Raw genomic sequence first — 12,773 nt, forward strand, 5'->3', positions numbered from 1 at the left:
TTTTGAGGAATGCCTCTGTTGCCAGAAAAATACAGAAGAAAACTATCTTGCAATTCAAATCAGGTTGTGTGGGGCTTAAGAATGAAATTGCATGGTCTGTTTTGAGGCCATTTAATTTTTTTGTTAGTTTTAATCATGCTTCTTAAAAATAACAGATCTGTGAGAAACCTTTCAATATAGATTGAAAAAGAAAATATTAGCAGGAAATCTGAGAGTATGTGATCTGGTTCTCATGAAGGCTAGTAAGAGACACAAAGCAGAGCAGCTTCTAAGCATAATTTGCAGTGCATCATTTCCTAACAGTCTTAAAACAACAGTGGTTTCAACATTGCTGTAGTATTGTCTTTAAATCTGAGTTGTTGGACTTTATAAAAATGTAGAATCTGCTGGAGTGCCAGTACTCCAAGTGATAGGAATAATTTTCTTACCTTATACCATGTGAGCAACAGTGTTCTAGCACATCATTAACTTGTCTTTCCTGGTTTTTAATTGAATCACTAATAATTCTGGTGTATTGTCTTTTGCAGGTCAGTTACTATTTCCCACTGAAAACTTTATGGAGATCGTTTTTTGCTGCTTTAGTAGCTGCATTTGTTTTAAGGTCCATCAATCCTTTTGGTAATAGCCGCCTAGTTCTTTTTTATGTGGAATATCACACTCCTTGGTACCTTTTTGAACTACTTCCTTTTATTCTTCTGGGAGTATTTGGTGGGCTCTGGGGAGCATTTTTCATCCGAGCAAATATTGCATGGTGTCGTCGACGCAAATCTACAAAATTTGGGAAGTATCCTGTCCTGGAGGTTATTATTGTTGCAGCAATAACAGCTGTGATTGCATTTCCTAATCCATATACAAGGCTAAACACCAGTGAGCTTATTAAGGAGCTCTTCACAGACTGTGGGCCACTAGAATCCTCCTCGCTCTGTGACTACAGAAATGATATGAATGCAAGCAAAATTGTAGACGATATTCCTGACCGTCCAGCAGGCACTGGAGTCTATTCAGCTATATGGCAGTTGTGTTTAGCACTCATATTTAAAATAATCATGACAGTCTTCACTTTTGGTATCAAGGTAAGTGGGAATGCAGTAGCTCTTTTAGCTGCTGCGATAATTTAATTATTGCGTTTCTCATTTCCCATCTCTCAAACTTAGAAACTTTGTTTATTTTTTCATGTTATTCCTTTTAAAAAAGGTCTTTATGCTTTTGGCTAATAAGCAATTCTTGTAACAAACAGTATTTACTTAAATTCAGAATGACCCTTTGTTCAACTGAGTAGAAACGTGCTAAATGCAGTGGGGAGCAATAACTGTGTGGATGGATGGGTGTTTCACTAGTAAGGGATGTTTCTTAAATTTCCAAGAGCAAAGTTCAGCATAACTACAGTAATTTCATGACCATAAGGCGCACCCCCCAGGAGTCGGCAAAATTCGCAACTTTGTAGATCATATAAGGAACACTGGACTATAGGGCACAATTTTTTTTTGCCGCGAAGATCCGTGCCACGCGCAACAAAGTAACGAATTAGTAAAAGAAACCTGCGATCGTGGAGTTTTCTGGCAGGTGCACAATTTGGAAACGTTTTGCACAGATCAGCGTAGGCTTTCAAAGGCAGCCCCAGGCGCCCTCCCTGTGCAGTGGGCCCTGGCACTCCTGCCCACTCCCGGTGCGAGCAGGTGTGGCTCGGCGCAGCCACAGGGCCACCTCCCCCTTGCGACTCCGTGCTACCGTGGTGCTGTTCCCCCTCATGGCTCCGCGGAACCGCAGTGCTGTTCCCTCCCTCAGCTTGGCACTCCTGTTGTGCCGCCTGTCCCTCACTCGGCTCGGTGCCACCACCATGCCGCCTGTCCCTGGCTTGGCTCAGCGCTCCTGCCGTGCCGTTTCCCCTTGCGGCTCCGTTGTGCCGCCGTGCTGTACCCCCTCGCGGCTCTGTGGAGCGGGCCTGCTGCCCATCCCTCGCTTGGCTCAGCGGCACAGCCGCCCTGCCGCCCATCCCTCGCTCGGCTCGGCGGTGCCACTGCTTGTTGCCCCTTCCCCGTGGCCGCATGGGCCACTCTGCCGCTGCTGCTTTCCCGCAGCCGCAGGGGCTGCACCGCCGCCGCTTTCCCATGGCCGGCGGCGCTTTGCTCCCCCCGCGCCTGGCAGTACTTTGCTCCCCCCGCGCCCGGCGGCGCCTGGCAGCGCTTTGCTCCCCGCGTGGCTGGCGGCACCCGGCGGCTCTTCGCTTCCCCCGCAGCTGGCGGCTCCTTGTTCCCCCTGTGCTGGGACCAGGGCCTGCACTGGCTCCCTCCCTCCCCGCGCAGCTCCTGCCAGCCGTGGCCGCCCGCTCTCGCCCCGCCTCGTGACTCGGCGCTCCCGCGGCACCACCCCCCCATTGCGGCTCACACTTCCGGGGTGGCAAATGTCGCAACTTTGTACATCATATAAGGCGCACCGGACTATAAGGCGCACTTCCGGGTTCGGGGGAAATTTTAGTCAAAAGGGTGCGCCTTATAGTCATGAAATTACTGTAGTCGTGAAAGTACTGTACAGTAATTTCACAATTATAAGGCGCACCATTTTGACTAAAATTTTGGTCCGAACCCGAAGTGTGGCTTATAATCAGGTGCGGCTTATATACGGACAAAGAACAAAAAGTTGCTGTTTTAGGAGGACGTGTCTGCTGAGAAAGGCAGGAGCTTCTCTTTGAAATGGAGAATGTAAACCCTGTCCCTCCAAATTATTATGATTTTGAAATCAAGGGGCTTACAGGCAAAAATATAGGAATTAGGAATAACAGTTCTTTTCTAGGGAAATTAAAACAGAAATGCAGTACTACAAAGAAACAAACTCCAAACCCTGACAAAGTCAGAGTACAACCTGACACCCTGTCAGGCAGGGTTTTGGTAGCAGTCCCATTAAATGGTGGGTGCAGTCCTCTTGCAGTGACAGATGTGATTCAGTTGAAGCAGTGCTCCTGTAGAAGGTGCAGTTTCCCTCTGGAGGTCCAGTGGTGATGTGGAGAAATCCAGTTTTCCTCTGGAGTCCAGTCCCTTAGTGTCCCAAAACTTCTGTTTTTATTTCAGTAAGAAATGTTGGGCTCTTCCCCCTGGCTGGAGCAACTTCCAATGGGATGAAGTAATTTTATCAGTCACACAGTGGGACTCAATGGGCCATTAGCAGAAAATGACTCGCTGGAGGAAGGATGGGTTGTGAAACAAAAAAAAACAATGCCCTGCCTGGTTTCAATGGATGGCTCATTAGCAGAACATCTCCCACGGAGATAAGGATCACTGCCCCCACCCTCAACAGATGGTGATAGAATAGATACCTTTTATCACACTCTGTATTGTAACATGTGGCTTATAATCAGGTGCAGTTTATATATGGACAAAGAACGAAAAGTTGCCGACACCCGGAAGTGTGGCTTATAATCGTGAAATTACTGTACTCAGGTTCCCTAGTCTGTTACTTGGAAGAAGAATAGAAGAATAGAATACCCCTTACACTACTCTGTGGTAATTCTAATATCCGCTCTCCCTATTGTTCACATAAATGTAATCACTACAGATGTTAAAAGGAGACAATGATGATTTCTTTTGCTGTATTTTCCAGTATTGCATGTTATGATGAGAAAGTGGGCTCACACAGTTCATGTGACTGTAATGGAAATTTCTTCTCCATTACAAGCAGCATAATTTTTGTTTTTCCCAGTTGTTTCCTATATCTGTTTTGGAGGTGGCTGCAGCTTCTCCCCAGTCTTTAGCAATTTTCTGAATGATGTCACGCCTTCATAATTTTCTATCTTGTCAGGCTCCCTTCGTAGTTTTTTGCAACCACATCATTATCATATGTGTCTTAATGCAAACTTCCTGTAGAGTATTCACTAAGCAAGATTAATGTTTAAATTTGCCTTAACTTTTCAGTTTAAGATGCTGTTCCATGTAACAGTTTGCATAAGAAAACACTTCTTTTCTGTGAGGGTGTTTGATCATTGGAATATACTGTGCAGAGAACATCCTTGGAAATATTTAAATCTTGACTGGTGGCAAGCCTGAACAACCTGCTGTAGGTGACCCTGCTTGAGCAGGGGTAGACGGTCTGGGGCAGCATCTTCCACCTTGACTATTCTGTAACTGATAGAATAATAACATCATGTTGTGTTTCTTATGTTTCGATGTTTTAGATGTTGCAGGTTATTTGAACTTATGTTCTTTATGATGGTTGGTGGGTAAGAGTGTGTATTTTAAATGCTAGTCTTCCTTAGGTCTGTAATTCAGACAGTGTTCTGCGATCTGACCACTTCAACCTCTTTAGTTTTGTATTCACTTACCATGTCTCATTTATATCTAGGACATTATTGTGCCATTCACGTGTTTATGTGCATCTGGCTATTTTGCATGGGGTTGTCACCACAAGGTCACACTGCATATTAGAATTCACTGGTTTTCAGAATGGGAAAGCTTATACTTCATTTGGGCTTGGTTCATTTTTTCAGAACTTCAGCATGATGGAAATATTTTTGTGAAGTTGTGAGGATATATTTATTACTTTGCCAATAGGCAAGGAGTCATGCTACTGTCATTGATGGAACTGTGCTGCATGAATTTTTTGGAAGCTTTGAACCATGTAGTTGGTTAGAATGTCAGCCAGGATGTGGAGAAGAGGATGTTACTTTGATATTTATTTGCTTTAGACTTTATCTCTATAAAAGAAACAAATTCAAAATAGAAGAAAAAAAAAGAAAGAATATTACACTGTCATTTAAATCATTATAAAGCATCCTCTGGGCTCTCCGGGTCTTTTCCTGGAGCTGTAGCCATCTGCAAACACACACCTTCCACACAGGAACTGTTTTCCTGTGAGGTGAGCAAAGCTATCCAGCTGCTGCCAATGGGGCAAAGAGATTCCTGCTGCTATTACTGCTGTGGACATGCATTACCAGGAGGCTGATATGGCAGGGATTTGGCATTTTTTGTTTTGTTTGGGTTGGGTTTTTTTTTCCCTCCCATGCTTTTGTACCTATACTGTAGTGCCTATGATCAGTAGACTCATTACTGTATCTTAATGCTGATCAACAGGTGGGAAGGAGTTACAGTTTTGCCTCAGAACATGACTGGTACACAGCTGCACTACCAAAGAAGTGGAAAGTTGTACACATCCTAATCCTTGCTTCTTCTAAAGATGACATATGTGTCACAGAACAAATCTTTCCCTCTGGAGTGTAATTTGAGCTTGCTCAAAAGCAAGCCTCAGAGAAGAAAGCTGAGAAGAGGAAAGACTTAGCTGTTTTCCCTTGCTACTTCTCTGTGAAGATTCCTCTCCCCTTTGTGATTTGTGATTCACAGGCTTATGTGAACAAGTGAATGTGTAAAATGATAATTACAGTTAGGCTTGTAACCATTACCCACATATGATGGAAAGAAGAGAAGGAGCTAGTGCATACAAAGTTATATTACCAAAGGACCAGAAACAATTTGGATGCAATTTCCGTGTAGAGACTGAATTTCTGTGGCATACTGCTATCACAGTAGGATCTGAGGCAGTTTGTTAAGTTACTTTTATATTGGAAATACGGGATTTTTTCAGGGTACTGTTGTACTGTTCACCAAGAAAGAATTTCACTCAGGAAAATATTTTGATTTTCACAGTTAGGAAGGGATTAGATGCATAATTAATTGTGGGAAATAACAGCACTGGTATAAATGCACAATTTGAATATTAGACTAAAATGGTAGCACTGAATATTACCTCTATAAACATTGAAATATTAGGTCATTCAGCATAGGAATTAAGGATTATTAAACCTTTTCTCAAAACCCACGCTGCTGACTGTTTACCATAAAGTTTGTTTTTCCATGGTTTGTTGGTTAGAAATCTTCTTTGCAACCATAAATACAGACAAAATATAATAATACTAGCAGCAATAACAATTCTGAAATACATTTATGCACCAGCTATTGAATACCATAGCAAAAATCTATAGTTTGGAATTCCACAGTACTTAAATTTCACAACTATACAGTACAAGAAAAATTACTTGATGTGTCTTGTTACAACAGGAATGCAATGTTTAATTATGTTATTTCAACAAGATGGGATGAGGTGCATTTAGACAAAGTAAAAATTCTACTCCTTTTTTGTAGTCATGTCTGTACCTCAGTCACAGTATAAAATATTTTGATGTTAACAACTGCTGTGAGGAGAAGCAGCAGACATTTACAGTTTAATGAGACATTTAGGTACCAGTATGTTTCATGGAAAGATTAGCTTCATAAGGAGAAGAAAAGATACACAACAGTTTCATAATATGAAACTACTGATAAAGGCAAGTTTGCAATAATATTTTACTAATCCATGGTTATGGGACAAGGCTTTAGTTAGTAGCAGAAAAACATTTAAAATAGCTAAAATGACAGTAGGAACTTCTTTTTTCTTTAACCTGTTGCATTACCTACTTTTTGCAGTGGGGATTAGCTTGCCTTTTTCTCTGTTAGTTTGTTTAGCATTCTATATACACCAATTTCTCTAAGAAATAGCAATAATAGTACAAAGCCTCTTTTGAAAATCACTTGTTTAGTTAATTTATAGCAGTGTCAGGAAGTAGTTTCAGTAAAAAAATACAGAAAATCACTTGTTAAGTGATGTGTCAGGTATGTTCCCAGCAGCATGACAACAGTCCCGTTTTTGTTGCAGGTTCCATCTGGGTTGTTCATACCTAGTATGGCAATTGGAGCAATAGCAGGAAGGATTGTAGGAATTGCAGTGGAGCAGCTGGCTTACTACCATCATGACTGGTTCATTTTCAAGGAGTGGTGTGAAGTTGGAGCTGACTGTATTACACCTGGTCTTTATGCTATGGTTGGTGCTGCTGCATGCTTAGGTAAATAAAATATAGGAAATAAGTATCTGATCTCTTCATATATCAAAGTAATTATTTAAAAAGGAAAGGAGATATAAACTTGTGCAGTTTTGGAACACCTGTTTATAGGGTCTTCCCTCCAGAATACATTGACATCTCTACACAAGACCCGCAAATCCTTGGGATCTGAGGAGTAATGTGGAATCTAAATTGATAAGAAATAGGAAAATTTTAGTAGTGTTTACTTTCTCTTTTTGGTATGAAGAGATGTCATTAATACATTGGTCAGAAAAACCATTTCCTTGAAATGTGTGAAGTAGAGCATTAACAGTGTCAAGTACAATTAAAATTATTACAAGGAAGTGGTGTGATCAGCTGCCACATCTACATGAATTGCAAAAATTATTCTTGAAATTCAAAATCCAAACAAAAGTTTTAGAAGTGTGTAACGTACTTTAAGCAAGTCTAATTGTTGAAAATCAGCTTCATGGAAAGAGGCTTAAGTTGGGCATGTAAACTTGTCCCTGTTTATAACTTGATGGGCTTAGAAATTAAACTTAAAAGCTGTTAGGACAGATTCTGCAAGAAGTAGACCTTTTCTTTAAGGAAAAATGTGTTTGGGCAATCAAACTAGTGATATAAATTTAGGTTTTGGAGAGGTGGTTCTGGTTTTTATTCATGCAAATTTAATTCCTCTTGAATGCATTGAAAAACAGTTTAGATTATTTTATTGAATGAAGATACAGCATCAGAAACCTTGGCAGAGAAAAATTATTTTAAATAGTAATAAAATATATAATCCCTGTCTTCTGTTGTACAAGAAAGAGATTTCTTTCATCAGCTCATGATTCTGTTTAGCTTTAATGATTAAGCAACAGCATTAAATTCCTACTCCTTTGGACAACATAGCTGTTAATATGCTACCAAGACTTTTTTGCATTATTTCTGTTCTTTCTTCAAATTCTTACCTTGCTGGATGTCCTTGCTTTTCACAGTACTTTTAACCATGATGTGGTATGGAGATATACACAGTTTTATTCTTGGTTTACATTAAATAACTGCACATAATTTCAAATTCCCTTTATTACCTCCCTTTCTGTGAATTTTCCCTAAAACTCTATTTTTTTCACTTCTAGAAGTTTTGTGTTAATTTTCTCTGCTTGTGTTGGTATTATGCAGAAGCATGTTTGTCAGATGACTTCATGTCAAAGTTATGTTTGTAGGTGTCAACAGGAAGGCAGAAAATTCTAAAATCACTGTTACCTGATACTCAAGTTACTGGCTGTCATTTTCCTTGCAGGTGGTGTGACAAGGATGACTGTGTCCCTGGTAGTTATTGTCTTTGAGCTAACAGGAGGGCTGGAATATATTGTGCCCCTAATGGCCGCAGTCATGACCAGTAAGTGGGTAGGAGATGCCTTTGGTAGGGAAGGCATCTATGAAGCACACATCCGACTGAATGGGTATCCTTTTCTGGATGCAAAGGAAGAATTCACTCACACAACACTGGCTGCTGATGTGATGAGACCTCGGAGAAGCGACCCACCTTTAGCAGTTCTGACGCAGGACAATATGACTGTCGAAGATATAGAAAACTTGATCAATGAAACCAGCTATAATGGTTTTCCTGTTATTATGTCAAAAGAATCGCAGAGACTAGTGGGTTTTGCTCTAAGAAGAGATTTAACTATTGCAATAGGTAATTAACTTTCAGTATTGCATTTTTATGTACGCCAATTTAAATTGTTTTATATTATTTTATATTTAAAATAGAATTTACTCAGTATGTTTCTAGACTCCAGGTTGATTTAAATATATGATAATACATCTTCAGTAGCAGGCTCTGAAATGAAGAAAATCCTCATCTATTTGTCTCTGTTGCAAAAACAAAAGTTGTCATATTCAAGTAGGTCAAAACATTATCTAATCTGGTATTTTTTAATTTTTTGAAGCTTTTGATAGTATCTCATTTCCTTGAGTAATGCTGTACTAACATACTTTTTCAAAATTGAGTAATTCTCATTTTTGACCAGCAGTTTTCTGTGAGAATTACTATCCAAGTAATTTTAAAATGTATATGTTATTTCTTTCTGACAGTGTGTTATTTATTCTTGTTATAACAACCAAGGTTGCATTATGGAGAGATAAATGCAATATTAATTATTTTAGGTTTACATTTTTCAATCTGTTTGTGTAATGGGAAATTTGTCCCTGGGCACATAAGTCCTGTTTGGGATATCTCTTTCTGGGTGAGTATTAGTGCTTGTGTGATACTTGTGACAATGCTTTGCACACTGGCAAGAAAAATTCTGTGGATTTTGAGGCTACTATCATAACCAAAGGAAGAAACACACTTATGTAAGAAAATGTTACAATGCTGTAACATTTAGTGCATGAAATAAGTGATGGAAATTGCATCTTAAACTACTTTTTTTAATACATATCTCTTAAACAAAGACACTTGAGAAAGGGACAGAAGTCTCCAAAAACTTTTTTAAAACATGTTTTATGAACATAACACTGTTTACTTCAGTCAGACTTTTGCCTGTGGTCTTATTACTATATTGTGTATACCATGGTATTACATTACGTAGGATGTATATGAATGTACAAAACTTGGAAATTATTACTGACACCATGCTGGTTTAAGTTTGCATTTACTTGAGTAAATGGGGGAATAGCAGAACATTCTTCTCAGAATATGCTTTTACAGATAAGACTCATTTCAGCTGCTAAGATTATACAGTGAAAGTTGCTTAGTATTGGGTTGTGTCTGTTTTAAGAGTCAGTGCCCTGGCAGTCAGGAGGGCCAACCTTGTCCTGGGGTGCATCAGGCACAGCATCACAGCTGGGCAAGTGAGGGGATTGTCCCACTGTGTTCTGCAATGGGGCATCCTCACCTCGAGTGCTGGGGGCAGTTTTGGGTGCTAGATCAGAGGGTTATGAAGCCATTAGAGGTCATCCAAAGGAGGGCCACAAAGATGGTGAAGGGCCTTGAGGGGAAACCATGGGAGACGCATCTGAGGTCACTTGGTCTGTTCAGCCTGGAGAAGAGGAGACTGAGGGGAGACCTCACTGCAGTTACTTCCTCATGATGGGAAGAGGAGGAGCAGGCACTGATCTCTTTTCTGTGGTGCCTGCTGACAAGATCTGAGGGAATGGCCTGAAGTTATACTGAGGGAAGTTTAGGTCAATTGAGACTGGCTTTAGCCTGGTAGTTTCTTCAGGAGCTGAGTATATTATTTTTTTAACCTTTCCATCTCTTTATAGTAAATAAAAGCTACTTATTGGAGTGAGAAACTTAGCTAAATAATGACTAAAGCTGAATGGTAAATGGCTTTGGATTTCTGCACAACCACTTCCTGGGTATAAAGCAGTGGCTTTGGAAACATATGCAAGAGCTTGTTAGTGTTTATTGAGCTGTCTGTCTGCACTAACTTCTTACTCCAAGAATGTAAATTCTTCTTGCTCTGCTGTTTTTCCCCTTTCCCTGTCTTTCTTAAAGAAAGTGCTAGAAAGAAGCAGGAGGGGATTGTTGGCAGTTCCAGGGTGTGTTTTGCCCAGCATACCCCATCGCTTCCAGCAGAAAGCCCTCGACCTTTGAAGCTCAGAAGCATACTTGATATGAGCCCTTTCACCGTGACAGACCACACACCAATGGAAATAGTGGTGGATATTTTCCGGAAGCTGGGTCTGAGGCAGTGCCTTGTAACACACAATGGGTGAGTAAAGTGGCAGCAAGGCTGTGCATTTTGTTAGACACGGTAATTTTCACTTCCAGGATCAGAGTATGTGAACCAGGATATACATTAGGATCATGGTATTTGAACCTGTAAGTTTGGTATTGCAACTGAGGACCCCAGCTGTTTGGTAAGAATGTGCTGTGCTGTAGCACCTCTCTGAAATTCTTACGCCTTCCTTGTATTCCAAGTAAGCAGACAGATGATTTCAGTCATTTTATGATGTTCTGTTAAAAATTATCTGCCATTCAGCAAGCTTGGCCTGTATAACTTGCATGTGGAAGAGACACAACTAGTCTTGCAGAAATTTAGTCTTGTGCGCTGCACAGTCTAAGGCCTGTATTTCCTAGTTATTATCTATGTTCTGACATGAAATCTATCAGCAATTACTGAACCTCTACAAATACTGTGTTCATAAAGAGTAAAGGAGAAAATGATCTCTCCTTCTGGAGTCTAGTGATGGCGATTACCACCAAACTTTTGTTTTTTGGAATACTAACAACTAAACTGCTGCTAGTTCTGGAACTTCAGTCTGCAACTTTTGTTTCTACAATTCAAAATATTACAGGAAAGTAATTTTAAGATTTAGAATGTTTGTAAGTGAGACTGTTGGGACTTGTCCTGTGATTGTCTACTAAATAAATCAGCCCCTGCCATGGAAACTAAATGTTCATTGTAATTGCCTCTTATCTAAACTGCTCCTTGTTTTCTTTTGCATTTTTTCTGTGCAGCTGTTCCTTTAACATTCTGCTTTCCTGTATCTCTTGCATTAAATACTTGACACGCAACATTGAAGCTCCTTACCATAGTATCTTGCTTTGCCTTTTAGCATGTCTTTTAAGGCACCTGGGGAGTGAAATGTCTGCTCATTCACATGTTTAGGATTGATCAATGTCCCTGGGACAAGAAATCTGAAATGACTGGGACTTCCTTAGTTTTTCTGTGGGCAAAAGGACTGCTGCTATATTGGCAAATGTTTAAAAATTGGTTTCCAAGTTGGGGTTTTTTTCAGATGTATTTTAAAACAAATTTACGTCAATGTTCTCCTGCCTATTTTAGTTTTTCTTTTTTTCTTCAATGCACCTCTGTATGGAATGGCAAGTAGTGTTTCCAGAAGCCTTTCTCTGGTAGGGAAAGGACATAATGATCTGACACTTGGAAGTTAGTGTGGGCATGCAATTATTCTTGTTTTGGGGAGGGACGTTGGAATTGATAGAACTTCACTGAAAAATATTTACTATAATAATAATAATAATAATATTTTTTGTCGTAGTTTCTGTTGTGGTTGAGTGCTCAAAGATTGAGGTTGACACTAAAATCTTCTCTAAGAAAGCTGGATTGTGCAAAGCTATGTCAAGCTCTACTTAAAATTTTTAACTGTTTTATGATAAAGTAGCAGGAAATATGGATGGCTTTAATATTTATTTTATCCTACTTCAGTTTACAAATTTGTGACATTCCATGAGCACACTGTCCATTACAAGAGCAGATCATAAATACTAGTACTGATGGTGTTTAGCCATGGCATACAGCCTTGTGGACATCAAGGACTACTTTATATTTGGCTGGAAGATATCCTGCAAACTGAATATACCTGTTTAAAGACTTGCATCAATGTACTGATTCCAGTCTAAATTGGATTGTACAGAAATTGGTGCAGATGACAGAGAGAAGACTGAGCCTTACTCCTCCAGATTTGTACCAGAATATCCATTCCAGGGAGTTGCTCTTGATTTGTCCTGTCATGAACAAGAATTTGTCTAAGGACACCAGATAGCCCAGCTCTGTAGGGCAGCTTTGAACCTCACTTGCTATGACTACACAGTTTATTACTTTGTTCACATACTGTGGCTTAAGATATGAATAATCATCTATGTGTGTGAGGAGAAATAACTATTAAACAAAGTAGATTTTCATTCCAGTGCCTTTAAAACCCAAAAATATGTGAATTTAGGGTGAAGGGATGAAATTTGCTACCCTGATGTGTATCTGATACAAGAAACATATTGCTTTGGGGTGATTGAAGAGTCAGTATTCAGCATTTGGGGAGAAAAAGGAAAGAAAAAGGAAAAACGCAAAATTTGGGAAAGAGTAGTGACTTTCAAATAAATAAATTATCATTTAATTATCTCATTAGCTTTCCTGTGACCATTCCAACCATTCTCTTTCTTTTTTTTTTTCTTTTTTTTTTT

At 39.7% G+C, this 12,773-nt stretch overlaps 1 protein-coding gene across 6 annotated transcripts in view; it reads left to right on the top strand.

Moving 5' to 3' along the window:
• The window catches only part of CLCN3 (chloride voltage-gated channel 3), a 71,716-nt gene that overhangs the window by 54,063 nt on the left and 4,880 nt on the right, over positions 1-12,773 (top strand). For all 6 annotated transcript variants that reach the window (XM_033059481.1, XM_033059486.1, XM_033059482.1 and 3 more), the window contains 4 exons: positions 528-1,073; positions 6,676-6,862; positions 8,142-8,540; positions 10,347-10,563. In XM_033059481.1, coding sequence (XP_032915372.1) covers positions 528-1,073; positions 6,676-6,862; positions 8,142-8,540; positions 10,347-10,563 — 1,349 coding nt within the window. The remainder of the gene's footprint in view (positions 1-527; positions 1,074-6,675; positions 6,863-8,141; positions 8,541-10,346; positions 10,564-12,773) is intronic.

The sequence above is a fragment of the Catharus ustulatus genome, chromosome 5 (assembly GCF_009819885.2).
Source record: "Catharus ustulatus isolate bCatUst1 chromosome 5, bCatUst1.pri.v2, whole genome shotgun sequence".
NCBI classification, from domain to species: domain Eukaryota; kingdom Metazoa; phylum Chordata; class Aves; order Passeriformes; family Turdidae; genus Catharus; species Catharus ustulatus.